This window comes from Erythrolamprus reginae, chromosome 4, assembly GCF_031021105.1.
Source record: "Erythrolamprus reginae isolate rEryReg1 chromosome 4, rEryReg1.hap1, whole genome shotgun sequence".
In the NCBI taxonomy this organism is placed as follows: Eukaryota; Metazoa; Chordata; class Lepidosauria; order Squamata; family Dipsadidae; genus Erythrolamprus; species Erythrolamprus reginae.
The window spans coordinates 136300590-136324777 of NC_091953.1; the positions used below are offsets into that span (position 1 = coordinate 136300590).

General features: G+C 42.3%; 1 protein-coding gene across 2 annotated transcripts in view; it reads left to right on the forward strand.

The window, feature by feature from the left end:
* The first annotated feature begins 1562 nt into the window (after positions 1-1562).
* The window catches only part of NAA16 (N-alpha-acetyltransferase 16, NatA auxiliary subunit), a 48184-nt gene continuing 25558 nt past the window's right edge, over positions 1563-24188 (forward strand). The window contains exons 1-7 of one of the 2 annotated variants that reach the window (XR_011559069.1): positions 1563-1699; positions 11218-11302; positions 14321-14425; positions 16486-16643; positions 19301-19435; positions 20713-20866; positions 22105-22224. Coding sequence is in view for 1 of the 2 variants with exons in the window: in XM_070751379.1 (XP_070607480.1) it covers positions 1646-1699; positions 11218-11302; positions 14321-14425; positions 16486-16643; positions 19301-19435; positions 20713-20866; positions 22105-22224 (811 nt within the window). In the remaining variant the exon portion in view is untranslated. The remainder of the gene's footprint in view (positions 1700-11217; positions 11303-14320; positions 14426-16485; positions 16644-19300; positions 19436-20712; positions 20867-22104; positions 22225-24188) is intronic. The other variant, XM_070751379.1, reaches the window with a different exon arrangement.

Below are 24188 nucleotides of genomic sequence, written 5' to 3' on the forward strand. Positions count from 1 at the left end.
TTATGTGCAGTCAGGCGGTAGGGAAAGCAAGTAGGATGCTTGGCTGCATAGCTAGAGGTATAACAAGCAGGAAGAGGGAGATTATGATCCCGCTATATAGAATGCTGGTGAGACCACATTTGGAATACAGTACTGTGTTCAGTTCTGGAGACCTCACCTACAAAAAGATATTGACAAAATTGAACGGGTCCAAAGACGGGCTACAAGAATGGTGGAAGGCCTTAAGCATAAAACGTATCAGGAAAGACTTCATGAACTCAATCTGTAGAGTCTGGAGGACAGAAGGAAAAGGGGGGACATGATCGAAACATTTAAATATATTAAAGGGTTAAATAAGGTCCAGGAGGGAAGTGTTTTTAATAGGAAAGTGAACACAAGAACAAGGGGACACAATCTGAAGTTAGTTGGGGGAAAGATCAAAAGCAACATGAGAAAATATTATTTTACTGAAAGAGTAGTAGATCCTTGGAACAAACTTCCAGCAGATGTGGTAGATAAATCCACAGTAACTGAATTTAAACATGCCTGGGATAAACATATATCCATCCTAAGATAATATACAGAAAATAGTATAAGGGCAGACTAGATGGACCATGAGGTCTTTTTCTGCCGTCACACTTCTATGTTTCTATGTTTCTATGTTTATATTGCTTTTTAGTTGTTGTGATTGTGGTGAGCCGCCCAGAGTCCTGCTGGAACTGGGCGGCATATAAATATGCACACTGCACACCAAGACAACTAGACACAGGAACAGTTTTTTACCCGAACGCCATCACTCTGCTAACCAAATAATTCCCTCAACACTGTCAAACTATTCACTAAGTCTGCACTACTATTACTACTAGTTTTTTTCTCGTCATTCCTATCACCCATCTCCTCCCACTTCTGACTGTAACCTGTTGTTTGTATCCTTAAGATTTTTATTCATATTGATTGTTTCTTCTTTGCTTATTTGACTCCTGTGATAATCATTAAGTGTTGGACCACATGATTCTTGACAAATGTCTCTTTTTCTTTTATGTACGTTGAGAGCATCTGCACCAAGACAAATTCTTTGTGTGTCTAATCACACTTGGCCAATAAATAATTCTATTCTATTCTATTCCATTCCATTCCACTCTATTATCTATTGATTAATATTGATTGTTTCTTCATCACTTATTTGACCCCTATGACAATCATTAAGTGTTGTGCCACATGATTCTTGACCAATGGATCTTTTTCTTTTATGTACACTGAGAGCATCTGCACCAAAGACAAATTCCTTGTGTATTTAAGCACCCTTGGCCAATATATAATTCTATGCTATTCTATTCTATTCTACTTTACTCCACTCTATTCCATTCTATATATTTTTATTTTGTTCTATTTTATTCTATTCTATTCTGTGTGTCCAGGCGTTGCAAAAAAAAAAAAGGGGGGACTTTTGGGAGCAACTGGGAAGCGCAAAGTTAAGGGCAGAGCCCCCCCACAGACATTCGCTTTGCAAGGCGGCGCTCGCGGGCGCCGGCGAGGGGAATCCCGGGAGCGCGCGTGCGCGCAGGAGGGAGGGGAGGGGAAGCGTGCACGCGGGGCCCCCGTCTCGTGCACGAGCCCCCCCGCAAGCCCGAGCCGGGGCTTGGCCGAGCCCCCGCCGGGCCGAACCATGGCTTCCGCGCCGCTGCCGCCCAAGGAGAGCAACCTTTTCAAGCGGATCTTGGTGAGCCCACCCGCAAAAGGAGAGGGAGGGGGGTTCTTTCCAAGCCCCCCGACCTTGCAAGGTGCCCCCCCCGTTGCAAAGATTCCCCCCCAAAAAAGAGGAGGGGGACTTATTTGCAAGCCTTCCGACCCTGCGAAGTGCCTCCCTCCCCCCGTTGCAAAGACCCCTCCCCCCAAAAAGAGGGAGGGGGAGTTCTTTCCAAGCCCCCCGACCTTGCAAGGTGCCCCCCCGTTGCAAAGACCGTTCCCCCTAAAGCCTCCCGGAAGGGGCCGCGCCTCCTTGGCAAGCCATGCATGCCCCCCCCCCGGCTTGGTTTCTGCACACACCCCACCCGGGAAAGGGGGGGAGAGAAGGGGAGGGGGCCCTTTTGTCCTTGCAAAGAGCAGCCCCCCCCCTCCACCGGCCCTGGGCCTCCCCAAAAGGGTCCCCCCCGCCCCCCTCCTGCCAGCCTCGCCTGCTTGACTCTGCCCGGTGGGGGAGGACGGCGGGGCTCTGGACCCCCCCTTTGGCTCTGGACCCCCCACCACAGACACAGGACCCCCACCCCCGCCCAGAGATAGGGCTGGGCTTTCTGCCTTGCCAGGCTGGGAAGGGAAGGAGGAGGCTTTTGGGGGGGGGGGGGCTGCGGGCTTAGTGGAGAGGTTGGCAGGCCTCCCCTTGCTCTTTCTCTCTTCTTTCTCTTTCTCCTTCCCCCTTTCTCTCTTCTTCTTTCTCCTTCCCTTTCTTTCTATCTCTCTCTTTCTCCCTCCCTCCCTCTCTCTCCTTTCTTTCTCCTTCCCCCTTTCTCTCTCTCTCTTGTCGTTTAATAAAGGGTTCAATAAGGTTCAGGAGGGAAGTGTTTTTTATAGCAAAGAGAACACAAGAACAAGGGGGCACAATCTGAGGTGAGTTGGGGGAAAGATCAGAAGCAAGGTGGGAAAATATTATTTGACTGAAAGAGTAGTAGATGCTTGGAACAAACTTCCAGCAGACGTGGTTGGTCAATCCACAGGAACTGAATGTAAATTTGCCTGGGATGAACATAGACCCACCCTAAGATAAAACACAGGAAATAGTATAGGGGCAGACTAGATGGACCAGGAGGTCTTTTTCTGTCGTCAATCTTCTATGTTTCTATGTTTACAGGTAGTCCCTGACTTATTAAAATTCATTTGGTGGCTGTTGAGATTTACAAAGGGACTTGGGACCAATGAAGGAAAATATTGGTAGGCTAGCGTAGGCCTTGGTGCTCTTTGAACTTGGTTATTTCCTTGGCGACCTTTCATTGCCCAACTAGGTAACAGCACCAGTGTTACATGGGGAGGGAGGATTTCAGGGAGGAGGGAGAGGGAGATGAGGAGAATTGTTGGATTCCTTAAAAACAAAATATTGTGAGTTTTCAAAAGTTTTACAAACATACTTAAGGACACATAATAACAATAAGATCAACACTTGTAACAAGAAAACAAAACAAAACCAAAAAGAGGAAACATACAGTATAATACAAGTAACATACAAAGAAAAACGATTTTACTAATATTCGCTTCCTTGACATCAGTGTAATATTAATGTTTGTGTGGATTTTATAGATTTTTTTCTTTTTTCAAGCCCTGTATACAGTTTCTCCCATATTATATATATTTCTTTCTTTTGTTCATTAGGTAATTCTAGAGTTTATTCATTTCTTCACATTCCAATAGTTTGTTAATTACCATTGTTTCGCAATAATAATAATAATAATAATAATAATAATAATAATAATAAATAAGTAGTGATATGTTTTGGGTTGTTTTCCTCTTATTATTCCCAGTAAGTATATCTCCGGTTTTATTTCCAGTTTATAATCTAGTATTTCGTTTGTCCAACTTTGTATCATGGTCCAGAATTTTTTGCTTTCGGGGCACGTCCACCAAATATGGTAATACAGTATGTTCCATAATTATTTTTTTTACATTTCCAGCAGTTCGGATCTAAGCTTGGGTAAATTTTGGCTAATTTTGCTAGGGCATAGTGCCACGTATAAAATAACTTACAAAGATTTTCCTTGTATGCTGTCGATGGTGTCAATTGACAAGAACTGTTGGATTCTTGATGTTCTTGACCTTGATTGATTTATTGCAGATGTTTCATCATCTAACTCGGTAACATCATCAGCGCTAGTACTGATGGGAGACCGTCAGCATTGATGTTGTTCGCTAGTTGGGTCTTGAAACGTCTACAAGAAGTCAATCAAGGTCATAGGGTACCAAGGACTCCCTCATCACTTACAACAATGTTTTCAGGCGAGAATGGGTCAAGTGATCAAAATTAGGAAGCTTGGCAACTGGCCGGTACTTATGGCGGTTGCAGAGTCAACACAGAAGCCCGATTGACTTACAACTGAGTTACTAATTCAGCAGCAGCAGTTATTCACTTAACAGCCGACGTTAAAAATATTGTAAAAGTTGAGCCAAACTCAACCGAACGAATGAAATTTTGGGCTCTCTTGTGGTTGTTAATTTCTAGCATTGCCTATGGTGCGTTGCCTCCGTTTATTTTAAAGGATTTGGCAGAAACATTTTGCAATGCTGGATTTTGCCCTTTGCTGGGAGTTGTTGGTCAAAACTGTCCGCCCCAAACTGAGCAAATCGCTTGGGGACGGTCAACGTAAACAAGAGTCATGGTGGCTTCTAAATTGTCCTTGTGACCTTCAGGAATTAAGGAAATCACCATCACCATAATTAATTTTCTCCAGAGTTTATGTGTTTCTCCAGAAAATCTGTTGTTTTTCTTGCTCTTTCTAATTGCAAATAATTTATTTATTATTGATTTGTTATTTCAATTTATGACCCCCTCAGAGAAGGTCCGCAACTTGGGCGTCCTCCTCGCCCCATAGCTGACATTAGAACATCATCTTTCGTCTGTGGCGAGGGGGGCGTTTGCCCAGGTTTGCCTGGTGCACCAGTTGCGGCCCTGCTTGGACAGGGAGTCACTGCTCACAGCCACTCATTCCCTCATCATCTCGAGGTTCGACTACTGCAATGCTCTCTACATGGGGCTACCTTTGAAGACTGTTTGGAAACTTCAAATTATGCAGCCGCGTGAGCAGTCCTGGGCCATTCCTAGGCATGTCCAGATCTCTTCAACACTCCGCGCACTCGTTTTTTGCGGGGGATGCGTTCCAAGACCCCCGTGAAAAAAGAATTTCCATGAAGTAGAGGAAAGATATTTTTTTTATGTATTGAACGAGTATTTGGACTTTTAAAACCCACCCTTTGCATTAAACAGTCATTCTATAATAACTCAGAACACTTTTCAAAGGTAGAGAGCATTGCAATAGTCGAGCCTCGAGGTGGAATAAACCTCTGCCAGCGCCCAGAGAAAAGAAACGGTCCCTTTGCTCTGGACAGCGACTGTCCTTCTCCTCCTCTTCTTCCTCCTCCTCCTCCCACCCAAATTCTGAGCTTTTATTTCTTTCCTAATGGGTTTGCACACATTATTTGCTTTTACATTGATTCCTATGGGAAAAATTGCTTCTACTTACAAACTTTTCTACTTAAGAACCTGGTCACTGAATGAATTAAGTTTATTTATTGGATTTGTATGCCACCCCTCTCCGTAGACTCGGGGCGGCTAACAACAGTAATAAAAACATCATATAAATCCAATACTAAAACAACTAAAAACCCTTATTGTAAAAACCAAACATACCTACAAACAAACATAGCATGCATAAATTGTAAAGGCCTAGGGGGAAAGAATATCTCAGTTCCCCCATGCCTGACGGCAGAGGTGGGTTTTAAGGAGCTTACGAAAGGCAGGGAGGGTGGGGGCAATTCTAATCTCCAGGGGGAGTTGGTTCCAGAAGGCCGGGGCCACCACAGAGAAGGCTTTTCCCCTGGGCCCCGCCAAACGACATTGTTTTGTTGACGGGACCCAGAGAAGGCCCACTCTGTGGGACCTAACCGGTCGCTGGGATTCATGCAGCAGAAGGCGGTCTCGTAGGTACCCTGGTCCGGTGCCATGAAATGTTTTATAGGTGATGACCAACACTTTGAATTATGCCCGGAAACTGATCGGCAACCAATGCAGACTGCAGAGTGTTGGTCTTACATGGGCATCTTTGGGAAAGCCCATGACTGCTCTCGCAGCTGCATTCTGCACGATCTGAAGTTTCCGAACACTTTTCAAAGGTAGAGAGCATTACAGTAGTCGAGCCTTGAGGTGATGAGGGCATGAGTGACTGTGAGCAATGAGTCCCGGTCCAGATAGGGCCGCAACTGGTGCACCAGGCGAACCTGGGCAAACGCCCCCCTCGCCACAGCTGAAAGATGTTTCTCTAATGTGAGCTGTGGATCGAGGAGGACGCCCAAGTTGCGGACCCTCTCCGAGGGGGTCAATGATTCCCCCCCCCCAGGGTGATGGACGGACAGATGGAATTGTGTTCTTAAATAGAGGTACCACTGTACTTTTGATAGATGATGGATGGATGGATGGGCGGATGGATATACAGATATGGATATACTTTAGATCAGTGGTCCCCAACGTTTTTTCCACCAGGGACCAGTTTCAGCAAGACAATTTTTCTATGGCCCAGTGGGGGCGGAAAGGGGCGTGGTTGGGGGCGGGATTAAGCATGGGGGTGCTGGTCCTCCCCGCCCCTCTTTCCCGCCATCGTCCTGTGGCCGGCAGAACCTGCCTCCCAAGCCCTCTTGCCCAGCGGGAGCTAAGCGCTGGAGAGAGGGGGTCAGGCTGGCCCTCCTGCCTCCCCCCAGCCAAAAACGCAAAAGCGCCCCACGGCAGAAGCCAAAAGAGGCTTGAGCCTCTCGGTCCTTCCCGTCCCACTGTCCCATCCATCGTCCTGTGGCCGGCAGAACCTGCCTCCCGAGGCCTCTTGCCCGGCGGGAGGCGAAGCGCTGGAGGGAGGGGGTGGCGGCATGAGGGCCGGCAGCTGCTGACTCCACGGACCGGTGCAACGTGCCCCGCGGCCCGGTACTGGTCCACCGCCCGGTGGTTGGGGACCCCTGCTTTAGATAGATGATGGAAGGATGGACGGAAAGAAGGATGATGGAAGGATGGATGCATCGATGGATGGATATACAGATACTATGAAAACTACCTCACTATCATTGTCAGTCTGAGTAAAAGCTTCCAAGTCAAAACATAACATGTGAAGCAGTGTGAACTTTACACTAAATTCTAAAGTCTCCATAGCTTGGGGGGGGGGGGGGGACCAGTTGGATTTTAGAAATGCCTTTTTTCTCTTAGCCAACAAATTGCAATGTTTTTGCTATGTTTTTGCAAATACTGTATTCACAGAATAATTCATGTGAAACGGGTTGAGTTCTTTAAGCTAAGAGCTGCTACTGTGGGAACTTGAGTTCTGGTTAATCATTATTATATCCTAAACTGCTTTGTGCTTTCAACGTGTCTTGAGTTACGATTGCTGGTTGAGTTGATTTTGAGCGGGGGGGGAGAAATTATCTCCCTCGGAACGGGCTTGCAAGTTGGGTGTCCTCCTGGACTCACAGCTTAATTTAGAACAATATCTATCAGCTGTAGCCAGGGGGACCTTTGCACAGGTTCACCTGGTACACCAATTGTAACCCCATTGTGAGGCTCTCCTCACAATCACTCATGCCCTTGTCACCTCACGGTTAGACTATTGCAATGCGTTCGGTTAGGGCTGAAAAGAAACACTTAGAGCAAGTTAGAGCAATGAAAAAAACCCTGCAAAGACTTAGGGCTTGGAAAACATTCTTCGCAGAGAGTAACAATGAAAGAGCTTGCAAGCCAGTAAGAGCTGGGAACATTGTTAGCACCTAGTTAGGGCTGGAAAGAAACTTATTCGGAGCAAGTTAGAGCAATAAAATAACCCTGCAAAGACTTGAAGCTTGGAAAATATTCTTCGCAGAGAGGAACAATAAAAGAGCCTGCAAGGTAAAAAATAGGAAGATCGTTAGCAGCTAATTAAGGCTGCGGAGGGAAGCTACATTTAGAGTATAAGATGTAACCAAATTGTCAGCCTCTTTTTGGGAGGAAAAGGGTGCCTCTTATATCCCGAAAAATATGGTAATCCATTATATTGAAAGCAGAGATAGGATATGAATACATATTTTTAACATTATAATATTTTTAAAAAAATATATAATTATATATAGTACATAAATGGAGATGACGCAAAGGTGTGTATTCTTTACTTGCCTTGAAAATCATAAACGTGTCATTTGATCTGTTTTAGATCATATCAACGCGAAGTACAGAATTTGACACTTAAATGGCTTTATCATTAGCGCTCTTGCCAGCAAATAACAGCTAATAAAGAATTAAATGCAGAAAACATTGTTCTCAATGTTCTCACTGCTTGGAATGCAGCCATGGGTTCTCTTGTATGGTTGACGTTAAATTGTTCAATAATTGTGATTTTTGGAAAGTGGCTACAAAAGCAACTGCAGCCAGTATAGTTTCTTGTATGTATTTTTACTCTTATTTTGTGAAACAGTTTGGCCTAGTGGTTATGGTACTAGGCTAGAAGCCAGGAGAGTGTGAATTATAGTCCCATCTTAGCCATAAAAATCTGGCGGGGTGACGTTGGGCCAATCGTCAGGTGACTGTGAGTTCAAGCCCCGCCTTTGGCATTAAATCTGGCGGGGTGACTTTGGGCCAATCACCAGGAGACTGTGTTCTAGCCCCGCCTCAGGCTTGAAATCTGGCGGGGTGACTTTGGGCCAATCACCAGGAGACTGAGTTCTAGTCCCGCCTTAGGCATGAAATCTGGCGGCAAAAAATATGAGAAATTGAACAAAAATGGCGGCGCCTATAGGACTGCCAATGGAGTGGTTGTGCGCAAATCGCTCAATCTGGCGGCCACTACTGGTGCGCAGTCTGCTACCACACCAGTAGCAACCTACTACTGGTCATAAGGTACTTTTTCCAGTGCCATTGTGAGTTTGAGCGGTCAGTGAACGAACTGTTGTGCGTCAAAGACTATCTGTATGTCTATTTTCTCCCTTTTCTGGACCTATTTAGCGGAAAATACAGGTAGCTTTTGTTCCCGCTATTCCTTGATTGCAACGTGGTTTAGGAATGCCTCTTAGCAAGTCGCTCCAACTCTCCACTTCCTGCTAAAAATAAATTCCTAATTTTAGAACAGCTATAAGAAAAGACAGCAAAGTTTGCAGTACCACCAGGCTACTTGGGTCACGTTCCTTATCCAGTAATTTAAAACGTTCGCACGCCCAAAATTTCACCAGCTATTAATTACAAGCATTTTACTAAGGATGAGTTTAACTTTTCTTTTAGGCCAAACTTCAATGTCCCCTGTAGCCTGGATTGGTTTGGTTTCTTTACAATCAGTGTAAAAGTAGAGGATTAGCCAGAATTTCTAGCCTTTTTCCCCCCAGTTACCGTATTTTTCGGTGTATAAAACGTACCGATATATAAGACGCACTCAGATTTTAGAGGAGAAAAACAAAGAAAAAAGTATTCTGAACCAAATGGTGTAGTATTATATTGTTTAATAACATACCAGTGTAGCAGAATACCTTTTACAACCATGGACACTTTTTACAAACTTCAAACCTGACAGCTTGAAGACTTGTGGACTTCAACTCCCAGAATTCCTCCACCAGTCATGCTAGCTCAGAATGGGAATTGAAGTCCACAAGCCTTAAACTTGCCAGGTTTGAAGACCAAATTCAAGTTTCACCCAAACTCAGCTTATTTGACCCTTATGACAATCATTAAGTGTTGCACCTCATGATTCTTGACAAGTGTTATCTTTTCTTTTATGTACACTGAGAGCATCTGCACCAAGGAGAAATTCCTTGTGTATCCGATCACACTGGGTCAATAAAGAATTCTACTCTACTCTACTCTTCTCTACTCTATTCTATTCTGAAACCCTGTGTAAAGCCTTAGACGATCTTAAAAAAGCCAGAGAGGCCCCACAGAGGCTTCTCCCCGCCTTTTCTGGCCCTGTTTCCTCCCAGGAGATTCCTAAGAGAGGCCCCACGGAGGCTTCTCCCTGCCTTTTCCGGTTACAGTTTCAGAGGCTCGGGTTTGCAAGTGGAAAATGGTTCTTGAGAAGAGGCAAAAAAATCTTGAACACCCGGTTATTATCTAGAAAAGTTCGTAAGTAGGCGTTTGTAGATAGAGGTACCACTGTACCTTCTAAAGTATCTCAGAAACATACAATATTTTGGAATACTCCTTCCATCCTTGTTTAGTGCATTTTAAAATGGTTACGGTCTGTAGGAAAACAGCAATCAGAGCTGGGGTTGGCGTTAAATGTGCCATTAGCTTAGAATCTTTACATTGCCACATGTGTTCCAATTCCTCCTGAATTCCCGTTGAATTCTTATCTGGTGCCACTTTCGTGTTGAACTTGAGTTGTCCGGATTCTTGTGTATAGTCTTGACTCAATTTTCAGTGCTTCAACCTCACCCTCTTTCTTTGCTCCCGACGTTAATCTGGTCAATTTAAGTTCATATACTGTACAGTGGAACCCCGACATAAGAGCTGCTCTACTTAAGAGCAACTCGAGATAAGAGCTGGGAGGGGAGAGATATTTTTGTTCTACTTACAAGCCCAAATTCGAGATACAAGCGCCAAGGAGCTGTCTCCTGAAGCCAAACGCTAACTTCCGCGTTCGGCTTCAGGAGACAGCTGCGAAGCGGCGCGCGTGTTTTAAAAGGTTGCAGCCGGCCTGGGGGGCTCGGGGGGGTGCTTGCAGCTTTCTTTCTTGCTCTTTTTCTTTCTCTCTTTTACCTTCCCTTCCTCTATTTCTTCTTTTCTTTCTCCTTCCCACCTTCTTCCCTCCCTCCCTCCCTTCACTCATTCCTCTCTTACTCTCCCCTTTCATAAGTTTCCTTGCTTCCTTCCTCTGTTCCTGTCCCTTCCCCCTTTCTTTCTTTCTTTCTTGCTTGCTCTTTTTCTTTCTCTCTTTTACCTTCCCTTCCTCTATTTCTTCTTTTCTTTCTCCTTCCCACCTTCTTCCCTCCCTCCCTCCCTTCACTCATTCCTCTCTTACTCTCCCCTTTCATAAGTTTCCTTGCTTCCTTCCTCTGTTCCTGTCCCTTCCCTCTTTCCTTCCTTCCTTCCCACCCTCCGTCCATTCATTCACCCATTCCTCTCTTGATCGCTTAAAGCCGGTCCCTGGTGCAAAAAGGGTTGGGGACCTCTGTCCTACAGGATTGGGTGGCAGAGAAGTTGAACATATGTAAATTTAAAAGTTTAAGAAAGTTTACAAGTTAAGTGAAAGAAACTTCATTATTCATTTATATGTACATGTACATTTCTTCATTAAAAACATGTCTTTCTGCATAATTTAGACTAACTTTGTGAGTTTTTTGAGGGCTGGAACCAATAAAAATTATTTACATTAATTCCTATGGGGAAAAGTCGTTCGAGATAAGAGCTGCTCGACTTAAGAGCCCAGGTCCGGAACGAATTAAACTCGTATCTCGAGGTACCACTGTATTCATATATTGTATGCGTGTGCAGTATGTGTTGCTAATTTGGGTCTCCTAATTCCTTGGGTTTTTTTTCTTCCCCCTTAGAAATGTTATGAACAAAAACAGTACAAAAATGGCCTCAAATTCTGTAAGATGATTCTCTCCAACCCAAAGTTTGCTGAACATGGAGGTACGTTTGAAATGTCAGTTAAATTTATTTCCTTAAAATGATGTAGTCATGCTTGTTTACTAAGAACTGTTCAGAGGCAAATGAATTTATGGATGTGAACTCACCATTGTTGTAACGACGATGCAAAGCTTGTGTTAATTACGTTGGTGCATTGAGAGTTGAAGATAAGATACTATACATCTAGTGCAATAATGTGTATCACTAACCTTCGCTACCAGTTCGGAGATGTGTTTCTGCTGCTAGCAGTTCGCCCACCAGTAACCCACCACTCATCCAGTGATAAAATAGATTAAGTGTTTATATACTGCTCAAAAAAAATAAAGGTAACACTCAACACATCCTAGATCTGAATGAATGAAATATTCTCACTGAATACATTGTTCTGTACAAAGTTGAATGTGTAGCCCGTCTTTGAACGGGTCCAAAGACGGGCTACAAGAATGGTGGAAGGTCTTAAGCATAAAACGTATCAGGAAATACTTAATGAACTCAATCTGTATAGTCTGGAGGACAGAAGGAAAAGGGGGGACATGATCGAAACATTTAAATGTATTAAAGGGTTAAATAAGGTCCAGGAGGGAAGTGTTTTTAATAGGAAAGTGAACACAAGAACAAGGGGACACAATCTGAAGTTAGTTGGGGGATTGATCAGAAGCAATGTGAGAAAATATTATTTGACTGAAAGAGTAGTAGATCCTTGGAACAAACTTCCAGCAGACGTGGTAGATAAATCCACAGTAACTGAATTTAAACATGCCTGGGATAAACATAGATCCATCCTAAGATAAAATTCAGAAAATAGTATAAGGGCAGACTAGATGGACCATGAGGTCTTTTTCTGCCCTCAGACTTCTATGTTTCTATGTGCACAACAGCAGGTGAAATTGATTGTCAATCAGTATTGCTTCCTAAGTGGACAGTTGGATTTCACAGAAGTTTGATTGACTTGGAGTTATATTGTATTGTTCAAGTGTTCCCTTTATTATTTATTTTGAGCAGTGTATTTGCAAGAAACTGTCTAGAATCTAAACCAGAACTTTAAAATACAACTGAAAACACCATCAACAGTCCTTTCCATTCTCAAACTTAAACCCTACCCTCAAAACGATGCTATAGACTCTACAAACCAAGACAACTAGACACAAGGATGTGTTTTTCCCAGAACGCCATCACTCTGCTAAACAAATAATTCCCTCATTACTGTCGAACTATTCACTAAGGCTGCATTACTATTACTATTAGTCTTCTCTTCTTTCTTCCTCCCACTTATGACTGTATGATTGTAACTTGTTGCTTGTATCCTTACGATTTATAATAATATTGATTGTTTCCTGATTGCTTATTTGTACCCTATGACAATCATTAAGTGTTGTATCTCATTATTTTTGACCAATGTATCTTTTCTTTTATGTACACTGAGAGCATCTGCACCAAAATCAAATTCCTTGTGGGTCCAATCATACTTGGCCAATAAAGAATTCTATTCCATTCCATTCTATTCTATTTTTTTTATTGATAAAACACACATAAAATTACAACAAAAAAGAAACAATTAACAGATATGTGACGAATCTTCTAGTATATACACTTAAAAACCCTAAATTATTACATCAATATTTACCTTAAACAGTACTGTTTACGAAATATATATATTGTTGTAAGTCACCCTGAGTCCCATGGGATTAGGTGGCATAGAAGTCAAACAAACAAACAAACAAACAAACAAACAAACAAACAAACAAAAACACACACATTTTACTTCTCCATAGGGTTTCCTTAATTTAAGATATTTGGTTCTCCTTTCTTCCCACCAGTAGAATAATTTATTCCAAGTTTCATAATATTCAGTCTCATTTTTTTTCCTTTCAGTTCAAGCGTTAGTCTGTCCATCTCTGCGCACATTTGTGTTTTATATATAACTTCTTCTTTGGGTATATTCCTGTTCTTCCAATATTGGGTATAGGTGAATATTGCAGCGGTCAAGTTATGCAGCATTAGATAGATGGTATTTTTTCTTGCACGTGTCCCTTGTTATCCTTAGTAGGAAACATTCTGGCTTTAAGTCTTAATTGCATGTTCAATATTTCTTCCAACCAATGTTTTGTTGTTGTCCAAAATTTTTGGGGTTTATGACATTCCCGCCACATGTGATAATTAGTGATGGGCGAACCCGATGGTGTTCGGGTTCGGCGAGTTCGGACAAACTTCATGCAAAGTTCGGCCGAACGCAAATGGTCCATGGCGTCAAAGCTCCGTCCCTGGAATCCCATCGTTTTTTATTTTTATGGATTTTTTATTTTTATTTATTTTTATTTTTACAAAAAGGGATGATGCCACAGCGCCGCCGCAAGCAAAGAGAGGTCCTTTCATGTAAAAATAAAAATTTTATTTTTACGTGAAAGGACCTCCCTTTGCTTGCGGCATCACGTATACCGGCAGGTTGCTAAGCACGCCAAGGTAATCACTTCCTGGATTCCATCCTCCCTCCATTATTCTAGTGCCGCCCCCGGAATCCAGGAAGTGATCACCTTGGTGTGCTTAGCAACCTGCCGGTATACGTGACTTCAAAGCTCCGCCCCTGGAATCCCTTCGTGGGATTCCCCAGCTCCTTTTGTGCCTCCCGACCTGGTGTTCGCCTTCCTCCGCTGCCACTGGCGCCCGATTCCTCCTCCTCTTCTCAGCAAATGACAGCTGGGCAGTGGCTTTTATGGTGTTTGGCACGAACGCCGAACCGGAGCACGAATTTTTTTAAAAATTCGGATTCGGCATGCCGAACACCACAAAATTCGGTACGGACCCGAATTGTGTGAGTTCGGTTCGCCCAACACTAGTGATAATACCTACCCAATGACCTCCCACACTTCCAACAGTGAATGAGGATGGAAATTTAGCTTTGGATAAAAAAATAAATAAGTTGTGGCATTTTGGGAAAACTCAGCTTTTTACCTCTGCACTTCCTTAAAGCATGTTTAAAATGGATTCACTATTCAAAAAAGTTTACCGTCTTTCTTTCCCCAGAGACATTAGCCATGAAAGGACTGACGCTGAATTGTTTAGGGAAGAAAGAAGATGCGTACGAATTTGTTCGGAAAGGTCTACGCAACGACGTCAAAAGTCATGTTTGTATCCTTTGAAATTGACCTTGGGATGTTTGCTGAATAGGTCTGTTCTCAAACTTCATTATGGAAGTGGCTAGTACGGTGATTGTGAACTTATGGGGCAGTAGCCCACCCCTGGGAGGCGGGGGAGATACACCTATTTCCCAACATACAACCGCAATTGAGCCAAAAAAAAAAAATTAATGTGGCTAATTGATACATATGTGAAAAAAGTAAGGTTCTACATTTAGGCAAGAAAAGAAAATGCACAGGTACACTATATGTGGTACATTGCTCAACAGTAGTAACTGTGAGAGGGATCTTAGAGTCCTAGTGGGTGAACAGTGTGGTCGGGCGATAGGAAAAGCAAGTAGGATGTTTGGCTGCATAGCTAGAGGTATAACAAGCAGGAAGAGGGAGATTGTGATCCCGTTGTATAGAGCGCTGGTGAGATCACATTTGGAATACTGTGTTCAGTTCTGGAGACCTCACCTACAAAAAGATATTGACAAAATTGAACGGGTCCAAAGACGGGCTACAAGAATGGTGGAAGGTCTTAAGCATAGAACTTATCAGGAAAGACTTCATGGACTCAATCTGTATAGTCTGGAGGACAGAAGGAAAAGGGGGGACAGGATCGAAACATTTAAATATGTTAAAGGGTTAAATAAGGTTCAGGAGGGAAATGTTTTTAATAGGAAAGTGAACCCAAGAACAAGGGGATACAATCTGAAGTTAATTGGGGGAAAGATCAAAAGCAACATGAGAAAATATTATTTTACTGAAAGAGTAGTAGATCCTTGGAACAAACTTCCAGCAGACGTGGTTAGTAAATCCACAGGAACGGAATTGAAACATGCCTGGGATAAACATATATCCATCCTAAGATAAAATACAGGAAATAGTATAAGGGCAGACTAGATAGACCAGGAGGTCTTGTTCTGCCGTCAATCTTCTATGTTTCTATGTTTCTAGTGGACCACCATTTAAATATGTGAAGGGCTTTATAGGTCATTACCAACACTTTGAATTGTGACCGGAAACTGATTGGCAACCAATGCAGATTGCAGAGTGTTGGTGTAACAAGGGCATACTTAGGGAAGCCCATGATTGCTCTCACAGCCACATTCTGCACGATCTGAAGTTTCCGAACACTCTTCAAAGGTAGCCCCATGTAGAGAGCATTACAGTAGTCGAACCTCGAGGTGATGAGGGCATGAGTGACTGTGAGCAGTGACTCCCAGTCCAGATAGGGCCGCAACTGGTGCACCAGGCGAACCTGGACAAACGCCCTCCTCTCGCCACAGCTGAAAGATGTTTCTCTAATGTGAGCTGTGGATCGAGGAGGACGCCCAAGTAGCGGACCCTCTCTGAGGGGGTCAATGATTCCCCCCCCCAGGGTGATGGACGGACAGATGGAATTGTCCCTGGGAGGCAAAACCCACAGCCACTCCGTCTCCAAAACAATGTCAGACTTCTGTTTGTTCTTACACAGTTCAGTTAGAGCCGCTACAATGAATAGTTTGAGCTGTGTTGTTTTTGTTCCGGTCCCACCCCGCGATCTGAGAGTTTTGCTAACGTTGGCCTAATTTATTATTATTATTATTATTATTATTATTTTTATTTTTATTATTATTATTTATTAGATTTGTATGTTGCCCCCCTCCGAAGACTCGGGGCGGCTCACAACAGCATATAAAAAAACAGTATAACAATGGGACAAATCTAATAATAAAATATATAAAACCCCCAACAATTAAAAACCATACAGCACATACACACCAAACGTGAAATATAATAAGCCTGGGGGAGATGTCTTAGTTCCCCCATGCCTGGTGATATAGGTGGGTCTTGAGTAACTTGTAAAAGACAAGGAGGGTGGGGGCCGTTCTAATCTCCGGAGGGAGTTGATTCCAGAGGGCTGGGGCCACCACAGAGAAGGCTCTTCCCCTGGGGCTCGCCAAACGACATTGTTTGGTCGACAGGACCCGGAGAAGGCCAACTCTGTGGGACCTTATGGGCCGCTGGGATTCGTGCGGTCTTCAGCCACCAGGGTTTGTCCATTTTTCCCTTAATGCTGGTTAGGTTGGCATGTTTACGGACTCCTGCAGCGCTCCGATAAAAAGTACGACGAAGCGATCAAGTGCTACCGGAATGCTCTGAAGCTAGACAAGGACAACTTGCAAATCCTCCGGGATCTTTCCCTGCTCCAGATCCAGATGAGAGACCTCGAAGGGTATAGAGTGAGTGTCTTGCGTTAAATCAGTCGACTGCTGTCGCCGCGATATCCATTTTTTGTGCGGAGAACTAAACGCATATTGAAATTCTACATGGATTTGTACAGGAGACAGAGAGAGAGAGATAAGAGAAAGAGAGAGTCAGAAAAGGAGAGACATGAAGGGAGGGACAGTCAGACAGAGAAAGACAGAGAGAAATAGAAAGAGTCAGGAAGGGAGAGAGGGAAAGGGAGGAAAGGACAGACAGACAGACAGAGAAAAACAGAGTAAGAATGGGAGGAATAGACAGAAAGAGAGAAAGAGAGAGAAATAGTCAGAAAGAAAGGGAGAGAGAGAGTAAGAAAGAGAGGGAGAGAGAGGGAGGAAGGAACAGAAAGAGAAAGAGTAAAAGAAAGAGAGAAAGGAAGGGAGAGGGGGAGGGACGGAAACATAGTCAGAATGGGAGGAACAGACAGAAAGAGAGAAAGAGAGAGAAATAGTCAGAAAGAAAGAGAGAGAGAGTGAGGGAGGGACAGAGAGAGAGAGAGTAAGAAAGAGAGGGAGGAAGGGACAGAAAGAGAGAAAGAGTAAAAGAAAGAAAGGAAGGGAGAGAGGGAGGGACGGAAACATAGTCAGAATGGGAGGAACAGACAGAAAGACAGAAAGAGAGAGAAATAGTCAGAAAGAAAGGGAGAGAGAGTGAGGGAGGGACAGAGAGAGAGAGAGTAAGAAAGAGGGAGAAAGAGGGAGGAAGGGACAGACTGAAAGACAGAGAAATTAAAAAAAAGAGCAAGGGAGCCAGGGAAGGTCAGACGGACAGAAAGAGTAAGAAAGAGGGAGAGAGAAGGACGAAGGGACAGACAGAGAAAGAGGGAAAGAGAAAAAGAAAGAGGAAGGGAGAGAGGGAGCGACGGACAGAGAGACAGAAAAACATAGAGTCAGAATGGGAGGGATAGACAGAGAAAGACACAGAGAGAGAGAGAGAGAAATAGAGAATTAGAAAGAAAAGGAGAGAGGGACAGACAGAGAAATACAGAGAGAAAAAGACGGAGAGAGAAAGACACAGAGAGAGGTGATTAATTGTATTAATAAAATGCAAAATTGCATATTAGTTTAATTTTCATAGTGCCTTAAATCTTTTTATCTATGGGCCACCTGTATGTATACCATTTCTACCAAACAAATAATAATGTATAAGCATCTTATGGGTAGAAAAAATTGCATGTTCTCGCTTTGCTGTTGGTTCATTGTGTTCTTCGATGCGAGCGGAACAATTGATTTACCTAGTCCAGTTCGATTAAGATCAGGTGTTCCTGCTTAAGATGGTGTAGGGTCTCCTGCTTCAAGGGTGGAGGTTGGACTAGATGACCCACAAGGTCCCTTCCGACTCTGTCAATCTGATTGATTGATTGGTTTGGTTTAGTTTGGTTTGGTTTGGTTTGGTTTGGTTTGGTTTGATTTGATTTGATTTGATTTGATTTGATTTCTATGCCGCTCCTCTCCGAAGACTCTTCATCGGGGTAGATGTTAATATGATTGACACGGTTCTGAATTCAAATTCCTTCCCATCCACCCCGACAGAGGGAAGACGAAGAGCCATGCAGTGGTTAGAGTGCAACACTGCAGGTTCTTTCAGCTAACTGTTAGCTGTAGTTCAGCAGTTCAAATCTCACCACCGGCTCAAGGTTGACTCAGCCTTCCGTCTTTTCAAGGGGGGTGTGTGTCAAATGAGGACCCAGATTGTTGGGGACAAGAGGCTGATTCTATAAACAGCTTAGAGAGGGCTGTAAAATCACTAGGAAGCGGTAAATAAGTCTTAAGTGTTATTGCTATTGGTTTGGGAAACTTAGCAAAGTTTAGCTAATTTTCTGTTGCTGGTAATGCTTCTTGTTAATCGTCTAGTTTGACAATGTAGTAACCTGATTTTCTCCTTGCTCCATTTCTTTAAAACCTTTTAACATTTCTGTTGATTTTTTTTTCTTTTCTGCTCTTTAAGTAGCTTGTAAAGTCAATCCAACATGAATGAATGAATGAATGAATGAATGAATGAATGAATGAATGAATGAAAAGAATGACCAGGGGAGACACAATAGCAGTCTTCCAATATCCCAGGGGTTGCCACAAAGAAGTGGGAGTCAACTTATTCTCCAAAGCACCTGAGGGTAGAACAAAAAGTAATAGGTGGAAACTAAACAAGGAAAGAAGCAACCTAGAACTAAGGAGAAATTTTCTGATAGTTAGAACAATTAACCAGTAGGTCAACTTGCCACCAGAAGTTGTGAATGCTCCAACGCTAGAAGTTTTTGAGAAGATGTTGGATAACCATCTGTCTACGGAGAGGGGCGGCATGCAAATCCAATAAATAAATAAAATAAATAAATAAATAAGTAGTAAAGGGTCTCCTGCCTAAGCAAGGGGTTGAACTAGAAGACCTCCAAGATCCCTTCCAACTCTGTTATTCTTTTATTTCTGCCAATAGGATTCATTCTAACTCTTATCTAGACCACGAATTTTAAAGAAAGATTGTTAAAATTGATCATCTAAAACTTCAAGTTTATTTCCATCTTTGGATTTTCTGATGGTTTTGCATTTCTGAGAGTTTTTGATCCTTCATATCATTGATTATAAAATGTACATCGTTTGGGATACTGTTTTTTAGTTATCTTTGTTGTCTTTTTCTAAAGGAAACCAGGTATCAGTTACTTCAGCTCCGACCTACTCAAAGAGCCTCCTGGATTGGCTATGCAATTGCGTATCATTTGTTAAAAGATTACGACATGGCCTTAAAGTTATTAGAAGAATTTAGGAAAACCCAACAGGTAAGGTTTTATTCTAATGGGCCCCCAGCCTAATATCCACATAATTTGAGCAAGCTGAATTCCTCCACCAGAAATTTCTCCACATTTTAGAACATATGTTAATATGAGTACAAATATACTGCTCAAAAAAAATAAAGGAAACACTCCAAGAACCCATCCTATATCTGAATGAATGAAATATTCTCACTGAATTTTTTGTTCTGTACAAAATTGAATATGCACAACAGCAGGTGAAATTGGTCGTCAATCAATGTTGCTTCCTAAGTGGACAGTTTGATTTCACAGAAGTTTGATTTACTTGGAGTTATATTGTGTTGTTTTAAGTGTTCCCTTTATTTTTTTTCCCAGCAGAAATATACACTGCTCAAAAAATAATTAAAATAATAAATTTTAATAATTAATTAAAAATAAAGTTTTTTAATTAAAAACTACATTAACTAAAAACCCGATATATTAAAAATCAATCAAATTCAAATCACAGGCATGTATCATATTTATTGGCCAGGGGGCCAAGGTCTAATCATGTTTTTATGCTTTATTTCTATATCCCAGCGGCCGATAAGGTCCCACAGAGTTGACCTTCTCCGGGTCCTGTCGACCAAACAATGTCGTTTGGCGGGCCCCAGAGGAAGAGCCTTCTCTGTGGCGGCCCCGGCCCTCTGGAATCAACTCCCCCCAGAGATTAGAACAGCCCCCACCCTCCTTGTCTTTCGCAAATTACTTAAGACCCACCTATATCTCCAGGCATGGGGGAACTAAGACATCCTCCCCCAGGCTTTTATATTTTATGTTTGGTATGTATGTGCTGTATAGTTTTAATTGCTGGGGTTTTATATATGTTTTTTAATATTGGATTTGTTTTTACTGCTATATTGTTTTATTATTGTTGTGAGCCGCCCCGACTCTCCGGAGAGGGGCGGCATACAAGTCCAATAAATTATTATTATTATTATTATTATTATTATTATTATTATTATTATGTAAATAAAGATTTAGAAAAGAAAAGGAGTCTTTGGGACATTGTCAGTTGAAACAACTTTTTCTGAGGCAGAATTTATCCATATCAAAAGAGACAAAAGTCCAATAGGTGGTGTTTTTTTTTAATGCTACAACTGATGAGTTTCCACTCTTAAATATCTGAAGTGCAGTCTTTTCCTAAACTTAATGTAAAAATGGTCTTTTTATTCATTTACAACCCCCCCCCCCAAAACTATCCACCTTTTTGTAGTAGTAATGATTCCCAACCGAACACTAATCTATGGGGTTATTATTTCCAGGTGCCCCCAAATAAAATAGATTATGAATATAGTGAATTAATATTGTACCAGAACCAAGTGATGAGAGAAGCAGACCTCTTTCAAGAATCTTTGGAGCACATAGAAACTTACGAAAGGCAAATCTGCGATAAACTCATGATAGACGAGATTAAAGGTAAGTTCTTTTTATAACCCCTTAATTAGCCTTATTTTTTCATAGCCCTCTTCTTTCTTTCTTTCTTTCTTTCTTTCTTCCTTCCTTCCTTCCTTCCTTCCTTCCTTCCTTCCTTTCTTCTTTTTCTTCCTTTCTTCCTTCCTTTCTTCCTTTCTTCTTTTTCTTCCTTTCTTTCTTTATTCCTCCCTCCCTCCTTCCTTTCTCAGACTTTTCTTTCTGCTCTTTCTTTTTTTATTATTATTATTTAAAAAAAAAAAATTAAATACACATAAAACACAAACACATACAAACCAAAAGGGGAACAATTTCCCCATATTTGCAATAAGCTTGCATCAGTAAATATCCACAATTATATTATCCCTTATGTGTATATTTACACTTTATGATTTACTTATTCTTCATTTCTCTAGTTCTTACTTCTTCTATAATAGTTTATCTTTAACATTCATAATAGTTGTTCAAATATTAACAATCTCAGTTCTTACTCCTTTCAATGCATTCCTTTCTTCTTTCTCTCTTCCAGCCACTCGTATAATTTATTCCATACTAAGTAATATTTGGACTCTCCTTTTTCTTTTATCTTCTTTGTTAATTTATCCATCTCAGCACATTCCAATATTTTTTCTAATTAAGACCTCATCTTTTGGTATTTTTCCATTTCTACAGTCCTCCTTCCTCCTCTTCCCTCCTAGTATTAATGATGTTACCTAGCTAGGTCATGAAACATCTTCTAGAAAACCACCAATGTCGTTTGGCGGGCCCCAGGGGAAGAGCCTTCTCTGTGGCGGCCCCGGCCCTCTGGAACCAACTCCCCCCAGAGATTAGAACGGCCCCCACCCTCCTTGCCTTTCGTAAATTACTTAAGACCCACCCTTGTCGCCAGGCATGGGGGAGTTCAGTTATCCTTTCCCCCTAGGCCATTACAAGTTATACATGGTATGTTTGTGTGTATGTTTGGTTTTTTATAATAAGGGTTTTTTAGTTGTTTTTATTAATTGGATTGTTCATGTTGTTTTACCACTGTTGTTAGCCGCCCCGAGTCTGCGGAGAGGGGCGGCATACAAATCCAATAAATAATAATAAAATAATAACAAGCTCATGTAGCATGAAAGACCCTTCATTTCAATCCTTAGCTACCCATACTCTCCTTTATTGCAAATGTAAGAATCGATCCTTTTCGGCGTCCGAAGCTTTTCCATTTTTTTTTAAAGTCAGGTGTGATTATATTATTGCCGCAGGGGAAATGCTGCTGAATTTGGGACGCCGGGAAGAAGCGGGTGAAATCTATCGAGAACTTCTCGATCGGAATGCGGAATGTTGGAGTTACTACGAGGGCCTGGAAAAAGCTTTGCGGCCACGTAAGCGATGGGAATTGTACATTCCGCGACAAGCATTTTAATGGAGAGCCGTGCGTTTAGAGAAATATAGATAGTCCCTTACCTACGACGGGAATTGAACCCAAATTTTCTGTGGCTAAGCAAGGAAGTTGTTGAGTGAGATTTGTCCTGCTTTGCAACCTTTCTCGCAACTATTGTTAACTGAATCACTGCGGTTGCTAAGTCAGTAACTAGATTGTTATGTGAATCCGGTTTCCCCATTGACCTGGCTTAATCCGGAGGTTGCAAAAGGTCATGACCCCATGACACTGCAACTGTCATAAGTACATGTCAGTTGCCAAGCCTCTGAATTTTGATCACATGACCACGAGGATGCTCCAACGGTTGTAAGTGTGAAAAACAGTCATAAGTCACTGATTCTGAGGATCGAGAGATGAGTGTGGGTTGGTATCCTAGACCAGTGTACTTAGCACCCGAGTCTGATAGCAAGGAGGTCGGAGAAGAAGTGGGGTCAGAGGCTGAAACCCAACCAGAGTCTCCTGCACCTCCAGAAGTGCCCTTGAGTGACTCAGGAGAAGAGCCTCTTTTCGAAGCCAGAGTGCGCAGGACTATCAGCAGACAGGAATGGCTAAAGAGGAAGAGGTCTATGTGTGAACAGGTCTCTAGAACAATTAGCCACACCTTCTGGCTATATAAGGGTTAGTCTTATGACGAGCGAGTGCAGAAGTCAACTGTATAATGTGAGTGATGGATGATCGGAGTTGGATGTGAAACTAATTAGGTTATTTGGATGAAATTATCTCCGGGCTGCCTACCAACTCAAAGTCAAGTTAGTGAAAATGCTAGCTGTGTGATCAAATGAAAAAAATAGCTATGAATATCTGTTCTCGGACATTAATTAGCTGGCACAGAAAAGACATTCCTTGCTTGCCGCTGCATTTTAAAAAACCTATCTGCTTCTTAAATATTGGAATTATATACTTAAAACTAGTGATGGGCTCCTACAGGTACAGTCAGGTACGCAGAACCGGTAGTAAAATTTTGGCAAAGTATGCAGAATCGGTAGAAAATAAAAATGATCCCCTCCCCCCTTTCCCCTTCTGGGCTCTGGGAATGTTTTTCCTATCGCAATAAATGAGTTTGAATGTGTATAATTTTAGAAGAGCTGTTCGTGTGTGTGTACATACACATACAGTTTATATAGTAGATAATGTATATTTTTGTGTGCCTGTGTGTAATATGTATGTGTACATACGGCATATATACATAGAATGAAAAAGTATATTTTGGATGTTCAGTAATACAGTAGTCCCTCGCTATACTGCGCTTCACCTACTGCGGCTTCACTTCGTCGCGGGTTTCTGAGGAAGTCAATCGGCAGATTTAAACAGCCCGCCGAACTCGATCGGCAGGTTTTAAATATATATATATATATATCTAAAATTGTAAATACTGTATTTAAATACTGTATCTAAAATAAATACTGTGTGGGAAGGGTTTATAAACACTTAAAACAATGAAAACTTACCAAACAATTACAATATAAATACTTAAATAAGTACTATCAGTCGATAAATTCCCCATCGCGGATTTCACCTATCGCGGCCAGGTCTGGAACGTAACACCAGCGATAGGTGAGGGACTACTGTAGTAAATAGAGAGGGAAATTGTCTCTTTTTGAGGCGAGGAGAGGCCAGGCACCCTAACCCTAACCCAAAACCTTGATGCGAGTGACGTCAAGTTGGCCACCTTTAAGCCAGTCACATGACCTTTAAGTCATCCCCCAGTCACATGGCAGGCAAGCCACACCCACAAAATAAGCCACGCCCACTGTGTGGTAGTTTAAAAATTTGCAGCCCTTCGTGGTTTAAAATCTGTAAACTGTGTGTGTGGACCTATAGTTGTAACTTTGAACAGTCAGAAAAAAGTGGTTGTAAGTGCAAGGCTAGCTTTAAATATTCATTGCAGTCTCTCTAAGCTTAAAA